Raw genomic sequence first — 22201 nt, forward strand, 5'->3', positions numbered from 1 at the left:
ACACTCAGTAGGTTGTTTTTCCCCCACAGGTGGAATCCTACAGGAGATGCGTGCCTGGAGCCGGCAGGAAATGTTGGCCTAGGCCAGGTCACCTGGGGGTGTTGGCCCAAATGAGGAGCCAAATCAGGAGTTCTGAAGAAAATGTAAACAGGAGGATGCAAAGCTCCAGAGGCCAGTGACAGATGATGTGGGCAGTATTCCAGTATCCCCCACCCCACCCCGGGAAGCCCTCCTGCTAACCATCACACCTAAACGACAGCACTTAGTTTCCACATTGTCACCAGGCACTCGGTACTGCTCCAGCTCCTCCTGTGTTAGCTTCTTTAGTACTCCTGTCAACCTTCTGAGGTAGAGGTTACTAACCCCAGCCTTTAGGAGCCCAGGGCCACCCAGGTTGCTAGCCTTGGCACTGGAATTGGGGTCTGAGCAGTTTGTCACTTAGTTCCATGACCCCTAACACAGCCCGGGGAGCAAAATTTCTGAAAGCCTGTCTGGTGGGGTGTTAGGGTACTGGGCTGTACTCTCCCTGGCAAAGTGGTCTCAGAGAACCTCTCCACCTTAAAGTAATGAGGCCTTTTCATAAAGGAGCCATTCAGTATTTTTGAGGCAAAAGGTTATGTAAGAAAAAAAAATCCCCGTCATAGCATAATCCCTCACCTTAAAAATCAATTTTTAGTGAATGCCACTGGCTCCCACCTGTCACCTTAGCTACTCAGGAGGTAGAGACTGTGAGGGTCACAGTTTAAGGCTAGCCTGGGCAAGACATTTTCAAGACCCCCATCTCAACTACTAAGTGGGTGAGGAATGCGCCTGTCATTACAGCTAGATGGGAGACTGAGATCACAGTTCCAGACTGGCCTGGAAAAAAGCAAGACTCCCTTCACAACAAGCGAGCTGGCCATGGTGGCATATGCCTGCTACCAGATACATGGGAGATGTGGACAGGAGGATCACAGTCTGAGGCTGACTCTTGGGAAGAAAAATAGTAAAAGTCCCCCTCCCCCCAAAAGTTGGGGCTATGGCTCAAGTGGTAGATCATCTGCTTAGGAAGCACAAGGCCCTGATTTCAAACCCCAGTACCACCGTTAAAAAAAAGTGTGAGTAGCTGGGCCTGGTGGCTCATACCTGTCATCCTAGCTACTCAGGAAGCTGAGATCTGAGGATTGCAGTTCAAAGCCAGCCCGGGCAGGAAAGTCTATGAGACTCTTATCTCCAATAAACTACCAGAAAACCAGAAGTGGTGCTGTGGCTCAAGTGGTAGAGCACTCGCCTTGAGCTGAAGAGCTGAGGGACAGTGCCCAGGCCCAGAGTTCAAGCCCCATGACTGACAAAAAAAAAGTGTGAGTATCACTGTGACTGTACTTCTATATGTAAGGAACCTATGAGGGGCTCACATTGCTAATGATCAGGAGTTGACTATAGGTTCACAAATACTCACATGATAATAATTATTAATTAGCTACTATAAGACCATCTTCTACAAAATACTTCATGAATAAGAACAGTTGGTACGATGTGACCGAGACAGATATATAGTTCATAGAAATCCTCTTGGTTGTGGCTCTTGATTGTGCCAGGGGGTCCTACCCACTGGGGGCAATTGTCACATAGCCCTGGGGACTGAGTCTGCTGCCTGCTTCCCAGCATGCTCCAGTAATTCAGCTACCTGTTCTTTCAGTCACAGGCTAGATGCAGGTCACTGAAACCTGACCTCTCTAGCCCTCACAGAAAGGAGAAAGATTGGGAAAGTTAGTTCTTGCTTCTGTAACTCAAGATTTTCGTCTGTGTGTGTGTGTGTGTGTGTGTGTGTGTGTGTGTGTGTGTGTGTGTGTGTGTGTGTGTGTGTGTGTGTGTGTGTGTGTGTGTGTGTGTGTGTGTGTGTGTGTGTGTGTTTTCAATGGAAGGTACTGGGAATTGAACTCAGGGCCTCAAGTTTGCTAGGCAGGCATTTTATCACTTGTACCATAAGCCATGCCCCTTGTTCTTTGTGCTTTTAGTTATTTTTCATCCAAGACCTTTCTTTCCTTGGGTCTAAAGTGTGATTCTGAAAAGTCAGGAATCTATGATGACATAGCCTATGTTCTAGATGAAGCTGGGTGCCCCCTGAAGCTCATATTGCCACTACTTTCCATCAGAGCGATGTGCTATAGTCCCTACGTCTACTGTTAGCATGAGTGCAGTACTGAGGACTGGGCCACTCCCAAGGGTCTGAGGCAGGTGTTGTTTCTGGGCCTCTATTGCTGAGCTTGCTGATGACACTAAATCTCCCATGCACCTCCATTTTCAGTGGAGCCTCCCAATAACTTGTGTGTGGTTTGACAAAGTCAGCTGACGAAGGCAGAGAGTACTGAATCCAAAGGTGGGTGCCTGGCCCAGTCCAAAGCTCCCACTTTTACCCCACCCAGCCAGCTTTATGGCTCAGAAGCATAGGAAGCAGGGCTCTGGGTAGAAAGAGCCCTTTCATCTCCAGGGGTACTCATTAGTGTAACAGAAGAAATGGAAACACAGTCCCTAAGGGCCCTGCTCACATGAGCAGGAGCTGAAACATGCTTTCTAGGAAGTGGAGGTATGGCTCAAGTAGTAGTGTCCCAGCCTTGGGGGGAAAAAAATAAAGCTAAGGGATAGCACCCAGGCTCTGGGGTCAAGCTCTGACAAAAACAAAAATCAAAGCCCCCAAACCACAGCAGAACCATAGTGACCCAAAAGAAGAAAAAGAGTCCCTAGGCATCACAATTACATGCACATAAAATTTAAGTTATACTCGAAGGAGGGCTGTGAAACTGTTTCTTTAAAGGTATCCACAGGGAACTGTACCATTCCTTGGAACTGCAGTAGGGACTAGCCTGTATTCTAACCTGGTGAGTAGCGCATTACAGAGAGCTGCTCATTCCCATCCGTGTGGACAGTGACCAAGTCTTTTGTTTCTGTATCAAACACAAACCACCTATTGTAAACACAAGATAAAAAGAAAAGCAAGTAAGCTGTTTTGTGGGGAAATGAAAGAAGGCTATTACAATAATGTAAGACTTAAAAACAGTCATAAGAGCTAGATAAATACTCTGGATTTGCTAAGGAGAAAGCTCATTCTCAGCTCTTACTCAAAGAAAAGTCCCCATACATCAGCATGTCCTAAAGAAAGGAACAGCGTATTGACTGTGGTACGAAGCTCTCCTGCTCTCACCACTGTGATGTGGTTTTTGCCTCGTGTTGGGAGCCTGTAGCCAGGGGAACCACCTATGTTCTAGGAATGAGCCCCTCCCCAACTGTCCCTGAATTCTGGCCCATGGAGGAGGCAGGTCCAGAGGAGGGGCTGGGGCATTTCAAGGGCAGTAAGGGTCCTCCTGTGTGAAGGGTCCAGACCCTCTGTGAATGCTAAGTGAGCAACCAGCAGGGGGCGGGATTTGAGACTGGGCACTTGACTTAATTCCTGTAAGGCATTAGAAACTGGGAAGATGGAGCCCAGCACTGATCCCTGTCCCTGGGGAAACCACCAGCAAGCTCCTCTCCCTATCTGTGAAAGCACAGGCTGTGCTCTGGGGCTTACCTCCCAGTCAGTGTCCCGACCGCAACCACAGACCCTGAAGGATGAAAACCAGAAGACTGAGCTGGATCCTAAAATATTTTAAAGGAAGTGTAAATTGAGGGCCAGATACAATACTACAGCATAATACCCACCCACACGGCTGTTCCATCTCAGGCAACATGGCTCTGTTTTCAGTCTCTCCTTTGTCCCCAGACAGGAACATATTTTCCTGCATGGATGTATGTTACCCTCTAATAATACTAAAAATTCAGAATTTTTTGTCTTTGTCTTCTCTCCATTCCTATCTCATCTCACTGGATGAGAGGTAAATGGGTAAAGGCTCTTCCCACTAAGCCCTGGTTGGGTGCCCAGTGCCCTTGCTGGCCTTTGGCGGTAAGCCTGTCAAATGGCATGCTGGATCTGGCTGGAAGCGTGGCCACTAGCCATCACCAAGAGCCCAGGGATGGAAATAGAAGGCCTCGAGATGAATGAGTAAATGAGAACCACAAGACCGGGCAGGAACTTCAGCCCCTGACTCATCGTCCAATGTGCAGCTATAAGTAAGCTCAGTGCCACTGCTGATGGCAGAGAGTTCACTTTCACTTGAAGTGCTACAGTTTACAAAGCACTTTTATGTACAGTTCACCTAGGTGAGGTGAAGACGCTGAAGTCCAGAGAGGTGAAGTGTTCCTTCCTGTCCTAGGTTCCATGGCCAGTGGACAGAGGAACTGGGAGCCAGGGGGCTTCCTAGCTGGAGCTCTAGCTTCTAATCCTGGCTCTACTCTTATGTCAACCAGAGTTGTTAGCGGCCTACTGAGGGGCAGGGAGCTGGAAGAAGTGTCATAACTTCCAAAGGACCCATGGGGTGACACTGCAGAAGGCCGCCCTCCTCTACCATCACTGCAGTGTACCCCCCCCACGTCCCCTCAGCCTCTCCATCTCACTGCTGGCATCTCTTCTGAGAGCTGACCTTGGACCCAGCACTTGGGATGTGTTGGCAACTCTGCAGGGGATGAGGGATGGTGCTGGGCTCTGCACCACCCCCAGTGGAGTGTGCCTGTCATCAGTATGGGCCATAGAGGATGCACTTCTGGCTCCCTGCAGCAAGATGCTCGTTCACTGGCTGGGTTTGAGACTCAACCTGACCTGGCCATAAGCACTGGCTCTGCTGCTCTCTAACTTCTGGTAATGAATACAATCAGAACAACAACAACAACAAAAACCCTTCAATCTGCCAGGGGGCCAATAAGGACAATACACATTCTGTGTTTGGCGCGTGACAAGCCATCAACCTCAAAATATTCAGATAAACTGCTGTGTATGTTTTCAGTACAGCTTGTAAATTCTGGTTAAGGTACACTGTAAATGGAATGCAGGCTCTTAACATGCATTCCTTAGCACTTGAGCCATTTAAGACTGCACTCAGGAACCTGGACCATTGATTTGGAAAGGCTAACTTGCTCTTGAAAAACTGAACAGTCAAAACATCACATGGATGAGAACACTTGAGGCAATGTTCAGAATAATGCGATTCTAAACATAAATTGAACAACATGTTGCTTTGGGATAGTTTCACATCACTATTAACTTCATGCAAAAAAAATGAACATGTTCCAGCAGAATTTTTGCAAGAAAAATGGAAATGTAACATGCATGTTCACCTCTATGATTTTATCCCAGACAGGCCGGTGACCCACAGCATCCCAAAGAGTGGCGTGCTTGTCGTGTCCGCAAGTCAAGAACTGAGGTTTGGAGGCATGGATTGCCAGTCCCCAGAGCTCATCAGTGTGACCCTACAAAGAACCAAGACATGGGGGCTCCCTGAGATCCCACAGTCATGTCAAGCACCACGGACGCATGGCATTGCTCTGCACCTTCCCCATGGCTCTCATTCTCCCCAGCCTAGTCGCAGCAGCAACTATGACTCAGAAGTGGAGGAAGGGTCACCTGAATGTGATACTTCAGAGTGATCCCTCCTAGTGCTTGCTTATAACCTCATTTAATACTAAGTGAAGGTGCCTGGTACCTGCTAAGCTGGACCTACCTGAGTGATGGGTGCAAAGTCTCCTGACAGGGTCCCCTGTAGGACAAAGTTTCTAGTTGTGCCTATCAAGATGATGTCACCTTTCCCCTCAGCCACTGTCCGTATTGGGCCAAACTGCTCAGGAATCTGCATTGGAAAGAGTCATAAAGAAAGAGTTAAGGTTTCATTAAGCAAGCATTTAAAGTACTTGTATATGTGTCATTGATAGCTCTTATAACAGTTTTATATGTACATATGAGGAGATGATACCAGAGCTAGCTGTTGAGCCAATGATCAAATACCCAAACCTTACTTTTTTGTGCCCCCGTGTGTGTGTGTGTGTGTGTGTGTGTGTGTGTGTGTGTGTGTATGTCTAATGTTGCACATTAGACAAACACTCTGCTCTATTTTTCAAACTACAAATGTCTTATATATCTTTAAAAGAATCAGCAAAAGTGGAATCCTTTTTTTAAATCTCCTTTCTTCTTCTTTTTTTTTTAAAAGAACTCCGCTAAATGAGATATAAGGAATATGACTGGTTGGTCCACTAGGAGGACTTCTGATACTGTTGCAGATAAAAATCTGGATAAGAATAATAAGAATTTAGTAGAGCACTAGCCTTGAGCTGAAGAGCTGAGGGACAGCACCCAGCAGAGTTCAAGCCCCACGATGGACAAAAAAAAAAAAAAAAGAAGAAGAAGAAGAAGAAGAAGAATTTCTAAAAATCTCCTCCAACTTTAGAATGTAAGACATTGGCAACATCATTCTGTTTGTTTTTGAAATCCACTGTTCATGTCGATAAACATGAATAATTTGTTAAGAAAGAGAAATTCAAAATGCACCTGTTGAGAACAATTTGCTGAGGAGATTATGTCCTCTCAGTACAAGAACCACTGGAGGCTGGCATAGGTCTGAGCTCCTACACGGTCTCTATCATTTTGTGTGTATTTTAGCACTGAGTAAAGGTGATCACTGAGCTGGACATGGTGGGACGTGACTGTAATTCCAGCACTCAGTAGGCTGAGGTGGGGGGATGGTGAATTTGAGGCCAGCTTAGGCTACGTAGTGAGATCTTGACTTAAAAAGAGAGAAAAGAAGGAAAGGAAAGAAGGAAGGAAGGAAGGAAAAAAGGAAGGAAAGAAGGAGGGAACGAAGGAGAGAGGGAGAGAGGGAGGAAGAATGAGAGAAAGAAAGGAGGGAGGAGGAGAAAGGGAAGAAGGAAAGGAAAGAAGATGGAAAGAAAAGAAAAATGATGGCTATCATGTAGGGAAGATGAATCACATGGTGAGTGACTTCCTCTGAGAAATCACGAGGCCTTGATACTTCCTTTGCAGTTACAATGTCACACAGGAATATCTGTGACTAGCAGTTCACAACACATTTGCTAAAATGTCAATCAAAGTTATCACAATTAAAATCTCCATGAAAGGGGAAATGATTGCAATCTGTGGTGAAAGCCTTCCTTTACCAAAGGGGATAATCAATACCACTGCCACATTGCCCTGTGGTGCAAATAGGTTGGTTGGATCTAATTTAGAAGCTGAAAAAAAAAATCACATAATGTGTCCATTCTAAGCTAGGGATGAAGAGCATCTCTCTTCAGATGGATAATTTGTAATCTGTTCACAATTTTCTGGAATGGGGAGAAAAAGCCCAGAGATTGGGGGGAGGGGGGGTAGAAATAGAAAGTTTCTTGCTGCTGGCTCCAACACAAGGAGGGCTGCTCACTAGGAAGCCAGGAGGTGAACTGCATCTCCAAGTAGCCAGAGTGTGGAGAACTTGTTGGCCCTCAGCTGAGCCACACACTAAGCAGAGAGCCAGGAACAACAGTTCAAGAAGTAATACTCTATCTGCAAAGTAACCTGCTGGCAATTAGCAAAAAGAAAGAAAAAAGTTTAATGCTGAATCTAAATATGGCTAAAATTAAAATTGATTCTAGTATAAAAACATTCTTTTTTTTTTTTTTTTTTTGGTTGTGGGGCTTGAACTCTGGGCCTGGGCGCAGTCCCTTAGCTCTTCAGCTCAAGGTGAGCGCTCTACCACTTGAGCCACAGCGCCACTTCCGGTTTTCTAGTGGTTAATTGGAGATAAGAGTTTCACAGAGTTTCCTGCCTGGACTGGCTTTGAACCGTGATCCTCAGATCTCAGCCTCCTGAGTAGCTAGGTTACAGGCGTGAGCCACCAGCGCCTGGCTCTCTAGTATAAAATCATTCTAAGATGGCTGCTGGTGGTTCACATCTGCAATCTTAGCTACTCAGGGGGCTGAGAGCTGGAGGACTGTGTTTCAGGGCCAGCCTCAGCAGAAATGTCTCAAGATCCATTCTCCAATAAACTAGTAAAATACCAGACTAGAGGTGCAACTCAAGTGGTAAAATGCCAGCTATAAGCAAGCTCCAGTTCAAGTCCTGGTACTGGCTCAAAAAAATCTATAATGAATATATGCAGCTTAGAAATATAAATATCATAATTCATTTATGCAAAAGAATGTTTAATTCTGTCAACCATTCAGGTCTATAACATCTTTTCTTAATAATACCATGTAAGACTGAATAAATAAACATGACAGTTAATTTAAAAAATACCAAAATTGCTACTTTACTTACAAAAACAAGCCTTTGGTCCTTAACAATATAACAAGCCAGTAGTTTAAAATGATCTAAATCATGGTACAGCAAAACAATGGGGTATGTATTTATGAAGTGTAATCACTAAGATACAGGAAGTAAATAAAGCAAAATGGACTTGTTAGACAAAAAAATTCTCTATGTAAAGGATTTTATATCCTCAAAGCTTCATAATTTCATTTTAGCTAGAACTTAAATTATTTCTATGATTTTTAATAAAGATTTTAAGGCAGTCCTCACATGATTCCATGTGAACAATTTTCAAAACTATAAACTAGCCGGGTGCCAGTGGCTCACGCCTGTAATTCTAGCTACTCATGAGGTTGAGATCTGAAGATCGCGGTTCGAAGCCAGCCTAGGCAGGAAAGTCCATGAGACTTGATCTTCCTTCAATAAATCACTAGAAAACCAGAAATGGCGCTGTGGCTCAAGCAATAGAGCGTTCGCCTTGAGCTGAAGAGTGCAGGGACAGTGCCCAAGCCCAGAGTTCAAGCCCCATGACTAACTGCCCCCCCCCCCAAAAAAACCCTATAAACTAAAGATTCCAAACCCATAAGGAGACTGCTTAGGATAAGAGTGGAAGGTTCAAAAAGAAATTCTGTAGCAGTGTGCCTGCAACTTACCTCGGTTTTATGAAGTTTTTGATAGTTTCCATTCCAAGAAATGAGCTTCCGGTCCTTCCCTCCTCCCGACACCAGTGTGCCATCCCTTAACATACAAAGTGCAAAGATGCCCCCATCATGGGCCCCTTGGACAGCGTAGCTTATTCGATTTGTACCTGAACACAGTGAGAAAACCACGATTGGCACATCAAAAGGTTCCCCTCTGTTCTCTTTTAAATCTCTTTGCATTTTTGTTTTAAAGGTGACATGGTCAGTTAGAATGTCATCTTAATAGGAGCCTATGAAGGACTCAGGTTTGATTAGTCTCACTGAGGAGACCAACACAAAGCAAGGTATGCTGGGAGCCCAACATGGCTGAGAACATGGACTCAGTTTTCACAGGGGCACCCTACACCCCACAATCTGTGTCCTTAGATAAAGTGGATAGGGCTACTGTTGATCCCACAGGACTGTTCTAAGGATTAAACAACTGGAGAAAGCACCAGGGGCAGTGGGTCTCCAACAAAGTCACCTTGCTATTCTGAAATTACATCTGTGGGTTTGTCTCCATTGTCATCCCAGATTCAACTCAAAGATCCTTGAGGACAGCGAGGATATAACTTCCTGAGTTAGAAAGCACCCAGGAGTGCTCACTGGATGGGACTGAACACACATACCGCAAGTGACGACTCCTTCCCATGCTGTGGCCACCCACAGCAAAGATCCGGATCTGAGTCACTGGCTCTATTTGTAGCCCTCTATGACTGTCTGCCAAATGCTATGTGGATCAGAAAGATTACCTAAGTAATCTATAGTTAAATGTGCATGGGTTATTTCATCATTATATTTGTTAATAGCTCTCCTAATAGAGTTATTGATTCCATTGTAATTTTTTTTCTGGTCCTGAGCCTTGAACTCTGGGCCTGGGCACTGCTCTTAATCTCTTTTTGCTCAAGGCTAGCACTCTACCACTCCAGCTACAGTGCCACTTCCAGAACTTTTTCTGTGATTTAATTGGAAGTAAGAGTCTCACAGACTTTCCTGCCTGGGCTGGCTTTGAACCACCATCTTCAGATGTCAGCTTCCTGTAGCTAGGATTACAGGTGTGAAGCACCAGACCCTGACTCATAATATCTTTTAAAGAGCATTTTAGGAGGATATATTTAAAGTTGATTTCCCAGTTTCTTTCTTTTCCAGTTTCATGAAAACACACACACACACACACACACACACACACACACACACACACACACACACACACACACACACACTTAACAGTAATCATGTATGTTATATTGACAATTTTTATAGAAATAATCTTTGATGTCTGACCTAAAACATAAGCAAAAAAAAATCAGCTTTAGGAAAATTACTTGTATTACTTGTTACCTTTTCCCCAAACTAAGATGTTGCCACTAGAATCTCCAGTAATGGTGTCACCATTTTCAGAAAATGTCACACACAGGACGAACTTTGGCTTTTCTTGTTTCTGTAGAATGTAGTGATTAAACATGTAAATATAATCTAGACATTAATAAAAGCTAGAACGGCAGTAAGTAACTCTATCTGGATCATGTCAGCTTCTTAGCCACTATAGGCCTTTCATTTTTATCTACTATTACATAATATAGAGGATGCACTTAACTGCTCTAAGAGAGAGAAATTTTTGGTAACTCCAAATGGCTGAGGAATCTTAAAGTTGTAGACAGTTTAAGGGGAAATGGGGGTGTTGGAGGAGATCAGAGATGGAGTACTCTGTCATGACTGCAGAATAAAGAGCTCTCCCAAACTGGAAGAAGAGAGGGACCTCTCAACTAGCCCATCGGAAGAAGCCCCTAGTAATCTCATGAGGCCCTCAAATGGCCAGACCAAGGCAGAGTGTCTCTGATCTCTGCAGCAAACACCTGCCTTCTCTGCACTCCAGTCAGTCACCAGCCCTATGGGGGAGGTTCTGTCCCCCTGGGCTGCATCCTTTCCCTGGCCTGAGCCATCCATTTTCACAGTGAGATCCAGAGACACATAGGGCTTTTCAGTTGCTGAAAGGTCCTAGTGGATGATCTTTATCACTGCACCTTCACATCTGACTCCACATTGGCCATGAAAAAGAATGTTAAGATGGATTGATACTCCCTTAAAACCTAGCTGATTGCATGTTTCATGCAAGAAGCCTGTGTTTACCTCAAATAATCCTTGCTTCTTAATAAGGGAGTTTCCTTCTAGTGTCCAAAAGTAGAGATGTGACTTTCCACAGGTAACTATGATATTGGTGTCCGTGGGATGGAAATCTGCAGCAAACACCGCTTCATTGGAACACTTTAAGAAAAAAAAGAACCAAAGGCTTTAAATCTCTTTAAGATGCATATATTAAAAAGAAATAAAATCAGGATCACAAATAAATAGGTTCATTCAAGCTAAGTACTAGACATCTTCATTTTTCCCCCATTGATTTCATCTTGCAGTAAGTTAAGCTAGCTGACTCTCAGCTTTTCCTAGTGTCTGTCTGCCTCATTGGCTATGAACTTGAGGCCACAATCACAGAACGCATCAGCCCAGGAGCAGCGGGCACTTCAGAACACCACACTGGATGCCCCGCCTGGCTGAGTGATGGGGTCACCTAGCGTGTGTGGCTCTCCAGGCCTCTTCTGCATCTGGTGCCTGGAATCACCAGGAGTCTGGATTTCTACAGTTCCTTCGTTCCCAGCTGACTGGCTGCTCTGTCTCCATAGGAGTCCCTACTATTTGTGTCTCAGGGTCCCAGTCCCAGGATCCAGAGTGCTGGAGCTGGCTCTTCAGCACTTCAGCATCTCCCGACCCATGTCCTGACCATCAGGGCCTGCACCCCGCTCTGCTGAATTTCATTCAGACAGTTGCTTCCACCTAGTAATTCAGTTCTGTGTCCTTGAACTTAGAAAATAACTTGCCTCTGGTGACTTCCCACTAGCAAGGGCAGCAAGTACAATTTCAATCCCCAATGGAAACATCAGAAGGCAGGGCTACAGCATGATAGGAAGCATGCCTGATTAGAATGCAGCTCTGATCTCAGACATGCAAGAGAAAGCTCCACACTTAGGTTGCTGGCAACCCCAATGTTAGGTAAGAGAGGTAATCTGTTGTCAACCTTCATGTTAGATAGATAAGGTTAGAGGTATTCCTGTTAGTGAAGTAAGGTTATCTAAGGTTGACAGGTGTCAAGATGAAAAATCTGAACTCAGTTTGATAAAAATAGGAATCCAATCATGATTTTTTTCAGTGATTATCTTAACAGGAGAACAACATAAGGAAGTTTTGTGACATTTTGTGTAAGTAGATTGGAAGTGGTGAAAGAGCTGAAAGGGACCATGCACTGCCAGAGAAATCTCTGGAGTGATTCCAGATCTGGCTCTCACTATCCTTCCTGAACCTGTTCAGCTTCGACCTCAGGGGGCTGGTATCTACCTGCTCTCCCAGTACAGAGGTACACCTCACCCACTGCCCAACTCTAGTGCCTCACTGCACCATGCTACACCAGCACACACCAAGCACTTGGGTTTGTTGAATGACTGAAAGAAAAAGTAAATAAGTTGGGCATTGGTGGCTCATGCCTGGAATCCTAGCTACTCAGGAGGCTGAGATCCGAGGATCAAGGTTCAATTGCGGCAGAAAAGTAAAGCCAAGAGAAAGTGCAAGGCCCTGAGTTCGAGCCCCAGTTAGAGAGGGAAGGAGGAACAGAAGGAGGGAGGAACAGAAAGAGGGAGGGAGAGAGATTGAACGAATAAATGATCAAATGAATTCAAGGGTAGTAGGAAAGAAAAAAAGGACAGGTGTTTGGGCATGGGATCCTATAAGGTAAGAAGGGCAGTGGTCATTGTCCAAGTTGGGACAATCTCCAGGCTGGGAGATCCTGGCACATGCGGGGAGGAGGCTGCGGACTCTGGGGGAAGTAGCCCAACAGAAAGCTTGAGCAAGACCTTCACATCAGCCAGTCTTTCTTCTCTCTGCCAGTCCCACACAGACAGCACGTGTTCATTGGAGTCATCCACAGCACAGAGACTGCTTCCTCCGTTCTAGGGAGAAACAGTAATTCACAGAAGACTACATTTGAGAATAAAACTGGATGGGCAGGATGAAACACAAATATCAACTTTACTTTTAACAGAGGCCCTCAACTTCAGTTAGACTATTTTGGAGACCAGCTTCCTTGACCAGACAGAGAACAGGTGAGTGTGGGACCATGAGAAACCAGAGTGGGAGTGAGAGGGGTCAAAGGGCAGCTTTTCACTACCCCAAGGGGGCTCACACCCTCCTTCCAGAGGAGACAGTACCTGCAACAGGCACCGCCAGGGTCTGCTGTCAGGAGAGGACAGAGCTCCTGCAGGATGGTCATTGGTGTGAAGCCAGGGGGCATGAATTATGTAAACATGTAGTGTGAGTGAATGCCCGTGGGAATGGGATCGTGTGAGGCGTGTGACTGTGTCTCTGAACTGGATGGAGCAATGGGATCTGTGCACATGCTAAGGAAGGCTGGAAGACCACTTAAACCCCTGCTTGTGGACACACAGCCAGCAGCCTGATCAGGATGGCAAGGCCACAGTGGAGCTGCCTTGGGAAGGGGTAAAGTTCAAAGGCAGAGCAGGTGAGCTGCTGTAAGGAAAGGGAAAGCCAATCTCCTGGGTGGGAGCTTTTTTCTCTTCAAGCTCAGAAGCTGCAAATGTTTGGTGGGAAGTGTGTGTCCCTGATAAGGGTTCCTGGGGCAGGGGCTTGAACTTCAGAGGTCCCTCTGAGGTACAGTCCCTCAACCTTGAGAGGACTGTCTCCTCTCTGTGGCCACCCTCCCGGCTGACACTTACGGACTTGGAGAATGCAATGCAGGTGACAGCTCGATCAAAAAAGCCTATTCCGATGACATGCAGAGTGTTCAGCGTCACTGAATCCCAGATGCGGACGTGTGGGGGTAATTGCTGGTTCAAAAAACATAGTCATCAGTTGTGGCAAATCCATTTTTACCTTGAAGCTGCAAGATTACTTGGACACACAACTTCAAAACAAAAGTGTTCTTCTTCACATTTGAGAAGTATGTTTCTGAATGTAAATAAAACATTTTTGGTGCCTTCAGGAGGCCCTGGGTCCTGTGGCCAGTTGAGCCATTAGGACAGCTCTATCAAGTTGTAAATTTTGACTAGCCCATCTCTGACTGCACCAGAATAACTGACACTATTTGTACATCTCCAGGTAGCTGAATTTCAGAAGTGCTAAAATTAACAATACATATAAGGAGGTGGGGCACTGGTGGCTCACACCTGTAATCCTAGCCACTCAGGAGCTTGAGGCCTGGAAGAATGCGGCTCAAAGCCAACTTGGGCAGAAAACTATGCAAGACTCCATCTCTAATTAACCAGCAGACTGCTGTGATGGAGGTATATCTCAAATGGTAGAGAACCAGCTAAGCAAGCATGCTGAGTGAGTGTGGGACCCCCGAATTCAAGTCCCAGTAAGACAACAGCCAAACAAACAATTAAGTCGAATCAAACAATCAAACAAACAAATCTGAGCAATTGCAGATTCACTGCCATGAAACAATACCAAGACATAAGGCCATGCAGGCATTGCCAAGGGTGATCTAGTTAGGCCTTGTTTCCGAGTAGCTGGGTGTCCACACTCTCACTTGGCCACAGGCTTTCTCCATGGTTAAGTTGAAGGGATTAGCTCAGATAGTTACAACATTCTTTCTAGTTCTAAAGTTCTGATTCAAATTCAATGTCAGAAGCTGAAACACACTTTTAAGCCACTAGAGGTCAGAACAAATGGTGTACTATACTAATTTTAAAGAACTTTTCAAGGCTGTGTAACATTAAAAAAAAATTGAACACCTGTTCCATTTATGTAAATTTGCATAACAGTAGTCTGATTTCCATTACTTGTGTTCTTTTCAAGTGTAGAATTTTAATGAAAAGTAGCATAAGGTTAGTATTCAAAATTCAATGTTATTAAAGCATTTTTAAATAGGTAGCATTTATGATTTATGTTTTCTAGGAGAAAATATGTTGATAAAAAATCAACGTACTTATTGTGATTAGTCTCATGTAATATATCACATAATAACAAGGTATAAAAAAATTGACATTAGTAAGGTGCTGAAGGCTTATGCCTGTAATTTTAGCTACTCAAGAGGCTGAGATCTGATAATTACAGTTTGAACCAGCCTAGGCAGAAGTCTGTGAGGAGCCTTATGTAACAATAACCAGCAAAATGTTGGACTGCCACCATAGTTCAAGTGGCAAAATACCAGCTAAGCAAACAAGCTAAGCAAGTGCAAGGCCCTGAGTTCAAACCCTGGTCCTGGGAAAAAGAAAAACAACAACAAACAAGCCATGACAACCACAAGACTGTAATATATAAGGAACTTGAAGCCAGTTTTGAGTTGTTCTCTATTAGTTAGATTCCATAAAATCTTCCCATTGCTTAAAAAATATATTTCAAGCCTTGATGAAATACTTACAAAATCTGTGTGGAAACCTTAGAGAGCTTTTGAGTTTAGCCCACGGGCACAAACCCCGCAGACTATGCCATGACCACAGGGCATTCACAACTGAGGGAGCACCGCTCTCAAGTGATTATCTTTGTATGTGTGTGCCAGTCCTGGGGCTCGAACTCAGGGCACTGTCCCTGAGCTCATTTTGCTTAAGGATAGAGCTCTATCAATCAAGCCAGAGTTTCATTTCCAGATTTTTTGCATGTAGTTTTTTTGGAGATAAGAGTGCCTTGGACTTTTCTGTCTGGGCTGGCTTTGAACCACCATCCTCAGATCTCAGCCTCCTGAGTAGCTAGTATTATAGGCGTGAGCTACTGGTGCCCAGTATTATCATGATTTTTTAAATTCTACACATTTAATAGAGTCTTTATGTTTTAATGCTTAAAATATGTGGATATTTTAAGAACTAGTGAATTATGAAGAGACAACAATGCTCTTTTAAAATGTACTGGAATTGCGGTGAGCTCAAAGGCTCTGTAAGGTTGCTGAGAACTCCTAGTGAGAAGTTTCCAGATGCTGTAATGGCACCTAAGCGGGCTGACTGGTTAGCAACATGTTTCCAGGGAACTGTTCTGTTGCTAGCTCCTTATAAAAATAGGAAAAATATGCAACTCACCTTTCCATCCTTAGATGTGCCTGCGACTTGTCCTGTTGCTATAGTAATCCTGTCAGGGTGAACTGCCAGGCTGAGAAAAGGACATTATAAGGCATCTATGCTGTAAACTATAATCTAGTTAAAAATGGAAATGTAAGAAACTCAGAATGCCTATCTGTTTATGGTCTCACTGAAGCAGATTCATTAAACACCAAATATCCTTAGGCAATGAATGTCATTTCATTTCATCTCAATTCTTTTATCTCTTCCAGAGAACTTCCAAACCTAAGGTACCCACTGCCAGAGAAACAGCATTTAACTCTCAGGACCACTTAATTAGTTAAAGTCTTTATTAGGAAATAATTTCAAAGTAGGGCTTCAAATCCTGAAGGCTCATGCTCAGTAATCCTAGCTACTTGGGAGGCTGAGAATCAGAGGATTCATATTCTAGGCCAGCCCAGAGGACCCCCTCAAACTGTAGCTGAGCATGGCAGTACAGTCATCATCCTAAACTATGTGGGAAGCTGAGACTGGAAAGAGTATGGTTCCAGGCCAGCCTGAGCAGAAAAGTCTGTGAGATTCTATTTTGGTGGAAGGAAGCTGGGTGCAGTGGTGCACACCTGTGATCCCAGTAACTATGCGATACAGCAAATAGGTGGGTTTTGGTTCAGAAAGCAAGAACCTATCTTACAAATAACCAGTACTAAGGTTGGTGCTGATAGTTCACACACATAATCCTAGCTACTCAAAAGGAGTAGCTGAGGAGTGTGGTTCAAAGCCAGCCTGGGCAGGAAGGTCAGTGAAACTTATCTCCAAAGCAAAAATGCAGAAGTGGAGCTATGCCAGCTTTGACAAAGAGGGGTAAGGGACAGAATCCAGGTCCTAAGTTCAAGACCATCAACACCCATTAACATGCAAAACATCGCTGGAGATATGGTTCAAGGGTAAAGTACCCAACAGGGAAGCATGAGGCCCTCAATCTCAGTATTGACCAAAAACAAATCATTTTGAGTATGTTAAATAATAAAGATACCAAGTCTTCTGTAGAAATGATTTTTATCATTGGCTAGGGACCGAGAACAAGATCTTTCATTAGGTCATGAATGAATTATGAGCATAGCAGACTCAGCCATAAACATGAAGCAAAATATTCTTATTTTATTTTATTTTTTAAAGTGCAGAGCCAGTGCAGTGGTTTAAGTCTGTAATGCTAGCTACTTGGGAGGCAGAGATCAGGAATTTGGGCTCAAGTTCAGACCCAGGCACAAAAGTTCATGACACTCCACCTTGACCAATGACTGGGAACAGTTGTGGACACCTGCCATCCCAGTGAACATTAGGAGGCTCACAGGCCACTATACAAAGTAAGACCCTATCTTTAAAAGAAAAATTATATTTGTCAGTCAGGGCGCTTGAACTCTGGGCTTGGGTGCTGTCCCTGTGCTCTTCAGCTCAAGGCTAACACTCTACCACTTGAGCCACAGCACCACTTCTGGTTTTCTAGTGGTTTACTGGAGATAAGAGTCTCATGGACTTTCCTGCCTGGGCTGGCTTTGAACCTCCATCCTCAGATCTCAGCCTCCTGAGTAGCTAGGATTACAGGCGTGAGCCACCAGCATTCGGCTAAAAAATTTTTTATTATAAACATGAAGAATACAAGGATTACAGAATAAAGTTAGGTAAAGAGTACATTTCTTTTTGGACAGTGTCACCTCTTCCCTTGTTCTTTCTCCCAGTTTTTCCTTCCCTGTCTTTAAAATAGCCCACTCGAAAAGATTTGGCAGATTCATACAAGTGATAGAGCACCTACCTAGGAAATACAAAGTCCCAAATTCAAATCCAGCATCATTAAAACAAAATGAACAAAAAACCCCAATACAGACCCAACTCTAAGCCTTTAGTTTGTGCTGTTAGGAAGGCTTCCATGCAGGGGTCTGTGAGAGCTCTTTGTTCAGGTAGTCTTGTCAGGACAGAAAGCTAAGCACGAAAGGGGTCTGTGAGCCAGGGAGCCAGCCCACAGCACGGCGAACACGAGGAGCTCTGTCCAGAGGCCTGACATTCTCAGACCTGGACACTTGTCTTGGCTTATGTCCCACGCCGACCTCCCAGGCTAACCACACTCCCCTGTGTAGCAGCAACCCCATGTTTTGAGGACTCACCACTTGACATCGTCATTATGGCCTGCATAATGCCTCTGCAGCTGTTCCTCCACATTATACAGCACCACCACCGACGCGATGAAGTACACGGTCTCCCCGGTAGGGAGCAAGTACAGGTTATTACGACAGTCTCGGCCCCGGTACCCATAGCTTTATGTAAGTCAAGATAAAAACTTTCCCTTGAAGGGCTGACAAGTCAATAGCTTCATTCAATAGGCAATCAAGTACTATATGACTAGTCCCATCAGTTTCACAGATTTAAATAATGTTAAATTGCAAATACTCAGTGCCCAATATATCTAAGCCCCCACCCAAACCTCTTCCATATGCATGCATTCAAGATGGAAATGGTCAATGATGTGATAACGAACACAGATTTTTTTTTGGGGGGGGGGTGTTGGTAGAGAAGGAATCTAGGGCCTTGCACATGCTAGGTAAATACTCAGTTGTTGAGCTATATCCCTGGCTCTTGGCTTGTTTTTGAGAGAGTGCCCTGCTATGTGGCAGAGGCTGGCCTTGTAGTTGCAATGTAGCCTCTGAACACATGATGATCATCCTGCATTAGCCTTAAGTGCTGGGATTATACGTGTGTGCCATTATACCTGGCTTGAATACAAAGATTTAGTTTTCTTTTCAGAGAGTTACTGAGTTAATCAATAATTTAGATTACTTTTAATTGTAAGCTAGGAACCAAATCATTTAATTTTAAAATGTCCTTTAATAAAGTATTTCCGGACATGGTGGCTGACACCCGTAATCACAGCCATTTGGGAGGCAGAGATCTGAAGTGTTGCAGTTCAAGACCAGTTCATAAGACCCCATCTCAACCAATAATACTAGGCACGGGGAGGGAACTGTCATGTCAGCTCTCTGGGAGGCCTAAATAGGAGGATCTTGGTTGAGGCTAGCCTGGGCAAAAATATGAGCCTCTATACGAAAAATAACTAAAGCCAAAAGGGTGGGATGGGTAGCTCAAGCAGCAAGTGCCTGCCTACCTAGCCAGCTCGAGATCTTGAATTCAAACTCCAGTACTGCCCAAAACCAAACCAAACAAAAATCCCTACCATAATAAAAGTACTCACAAAGAGTACACGCAATGAGCAAAAATGACACACAAACATAAATCAAAGGTCCTCCATACCCCAGCACATAACCTTGTTAAAATTTTAGCATATCTATACTTCTAAATGTTGAAAACTAAAGGGCAAAACAGCACTTGAACTTTGGTGTAAAAAACAATCTAGCCCCCGATTCCATATATTTGGAGCAAGTTTCGCTGTTTTATATCTTCTGAAGAAACAAGGTGGCTAAATAAATGTGTTTGTACATTTTCCTGATTTGATATAGCAACTTAAGAGATCATAACTGACTAAGAAAGGGCTGAACTCCATGTGGCTGAAACAAATTGCACAGAGGATTCCAGAAATGTTTGATTGAAGGTAAAGGTGATATCCTTCCTATCTGCCTTAAAATCTGCTTAGACAGGGAGGGGAATCTGTAGGCCTTCCTCTAAAGTTCAGTAATAAATGAATTAAATAGAGGGAAGAAAATTCACCATTTAATTGCCTCCTCCCCCAATTCTTTTCTCAACTATTTTCCCTAGAAATTCATTTTTCCAAATTTCCCTTGGAGCAACCATCTATAATAATAGATTTAGATTTTAGTGCCTTGCTTTTTATCAATTTTTTCCCTTTTTTAGAGAGGGAGGTCATATTCATCTTCCATATCTACTTGATGCCGTTTCTTTGGGTGTTCACCTTTCTCTGTAGCTCTTGGCCATTCAGTGGTGACCTTGAACTTGGGCTCCTGAGACCGGCCAAGTGCCTGGTTGGTTTAAGGAAAGAATGCTACTCTTTCTTTCAGGTTATCTCCCTCTCTTTGAGTCTAAACACTTGTTGTTACCTTGGTTTAGTTTTGATTTTTGTTATTTCCATTTTCCCATTTATAAACTCGGGATTTTATGGCATTTTTGCTTCTGTTTCCTGGTGAATATGAGCATTCCTGGCTTTCCTATCCAGTATACCAAGATAGATAGTTCTGTTAAAGTCAGGGGCTCTTCTTTCATTCTTGGAACTTAAATCTTACCTAAATCCTTGGGTTATTTTTGCTAAGCTTATTTCTCTATTTTAAATTAACTATTCTACATATTATTCTAAATGAGTAAATACATTTTCTTTGCGCCAAAAAAAGATTCATGGTTGGAGGTGTAGCTCAGCTGGTAGAGTGGCAGCCAATGAGCAAAGTGTAAGGTGCTGAGTTGGAGTCCTGGTCTGTCTGTCTGTCTCTCTCTCCCTCCTTCCCCCTCTCTCATACACACAAAACAAAACAAAAACAAAATACAGGTTGATGCAAGCTAGGTATTTGTGGCTCACACCTGTAATGCTTGCTACTCAGGAGACTGAGATCTGAGGATCCTGGTTAAAGTCAGCTCCAGGCAGGGAAGTCTTCAAGCCTCAAATCTCTAATTAACCATAAAAAAAAAAACCAAGTGGAGATGTGGTTCAAGTAGTAGAGTGTCAGCCTTAAATGGAAAAAACTAAGCAAGAGTATAAGGCCCTGAGTTCAAGCCCCAGTACACTCTCTCCCTCTCTCTCCCTCTTCCCCCGCCCCACACATACAAGATTCATGTGTACCATCAATAACATCTTCATATTTATTTTCAGGAAGTGATGGATGTGGTTGAGTAGCAGAGTCTAATTTTACAAGACTTTGAGCATTCTGCCACTGACATCCTGGTGTGAGACCTGGCCAGCGAATAAAGGATACACCCACTCCAGCTTAAGCCTCTTGGTTGGCAGTTCTGCTTTTGCTTCCAAATTGTAGGAATCCACATGATCTTTGGGCATGTACATGGTAACAGGGCGTCCACGAAGAAACATTTTTACATAGCCTTCTTCTACAGAAAGAACAAAGATGTCAAATAGGACACCCCAGTGCCCCACACAACTGAAAACAAGTGTCGAGTTCCCTCTGGCCTATCAGTGTACACAGGAAAGCTTTACCATCACCAGATTTCTAAGTAGCAACCTTGGGAACATCCAAACAAAATGCATTCTCCTTGCATGCTGAAGTACATGAACAATAGAAGGAATTATGAAAGATAGGAACTGGGTTCTAACAATTATTTCCCAGGAGATTTTAGTGTGTTACACTTTATGAGGAGGAGGGCCACATCAAGAATTACAATAACACAAGGAATTCACTGCTTTTTTTTTTTTTATTGAGTTCAATGTATAAATAATCTCACCATCAAAGTTTATAGAATATATTTCAACATTTATATTTGGTTTGTTATGTTAAAGTGCAAAAATATATTGATGAATATTTTACATTGGCCATAGTCTTTCAAAGGAAGAATACAAAATCAGTAGCAGTACATGTAAGATGCATCAAAAGAAGGAAAATGCTCACAGAAACTAGAGATGGAAGACAAAGCAGATCTAGGAGAGAAAGGGAGAAGGAGTGGGAAGGAGAAGGAGGGAGAGAGAGGAAGAAAAAGAAGGAGGGAAAAGAGAAGGAGGAGGGAGAAAGAGGAGGAGGGAGGAGAGAGAAGAGCAAGAAGGAGGGATGAGGGGGAAGAGAAGAGGAAGAGGAAGAGGAAGGGAGTAGAGAGAGGGAGAAAGAGAACTTGGGAAGCAGAATTTCTTAAAAGGAAGTAGTTTTATTAAAATAACTTTGGATACTTATTAATAAATTATAGGGACAAAGTGGAGAACACTAATATGTTGATCTGGGGCAACCTCTGGACCTTAAAACAAATCCAGCTTGGGTGTTCTGACTAGTGTCCAGGATAGGGTAGGAGCAAAGTGACCATCTCATGAGCTCCTGATGATTCTGGTCAGCATCAGACTCTGCATCCTGAGCTTGCTGTAGATCAAAGGAACATGTCCTTCAGAACCAGTCATGGCTGAACAGAACTGGGTAGGAAAGCACTCACAGAGGAAATGGTGAGGAAAACTCATGGTGTAATTACGGTACCATCGGGACCATAATTATGAGTCAGTTTTGTAAGTCTTATTCCTAAGGATTTTTAAACAATACCACATGCAACAGTATTTAGAAGGCCCAATGTTATATAACTGTGGGCGTGCACTTCAGATCTTAGAAGCATGCATGTAACACATTCTTGTTCTGCATTTAATTAAGCTTGACAAAGCGAGAGCCCTG

At 43.8% G+C, this 22201-nt stretch overlaps 1 protein-coding gene across 6 annotated transcripts in view; it reads right to left on the minus strand.

The window, feature by feature from the left end:
* Eml1 (EMAP like 1) overlaps positions 1-22201 on the minus strand; it is a 150476-nt gene that overhangs the window by 6154 nt on the left and 122121 nt on the right. For all 6 annotated transcript variants that reach the window (XM_069997601.1, XM_069997602.1, XM_069997597.1 and 3 more), the window contains 12 exons: positions 20801-20930; positions 18035-18184; positions 15897-15966; positions 13599-13709; positions 12720-12815; positions 10951-11085; positions 10162-10261; positions 8794-8948; positions 5568-5693; positions 5185-5316; positions 3545-3612; positions 2856-2944 (listed from right to left, as the gene is read on the minus strand). In XM_069997601.1, the coding sequence (XP_069853702.1) occupies positions 2856-2944; positions 3545-3612; positions 5185-5316; positions 5568-5693; positions 8794-8948; positions 10162-10261; positions 10951-11085; positions 12720-12815; positions 13599-13709; positions 15897-15966; positions 18035-18184; positions 20801-20930 (1362 nt within the window). The remainder of the gene's footprint in view (positions 1-2855; positions 2945-3544; positions 3613-5184; positions 5317-5567; positions 5694-8793; positions 8949-10161; positions 10262-10950; positions 11086-12719; positions 12816-13598; positions 13710-15896; positions 15967-18034; positions 18185-20800; positions 20931-22201) is intronic.

Source organism: Dipodomys merriami, unplaced genomic scaffold (genome assembly GCF_024711535.1).
Source record: "Dipodomys merriami isolate MVZ:Mamm:240054 unplaced genomic scaffold, mDipMer1.0.p SCAF_50, whole genome shotgun sequence".
NCBI lineage: Eukaryota > Metazoa > Chordata > Mammalia > Rodentia > Heteromyidae > Dipodomys > Dipodomys merriami.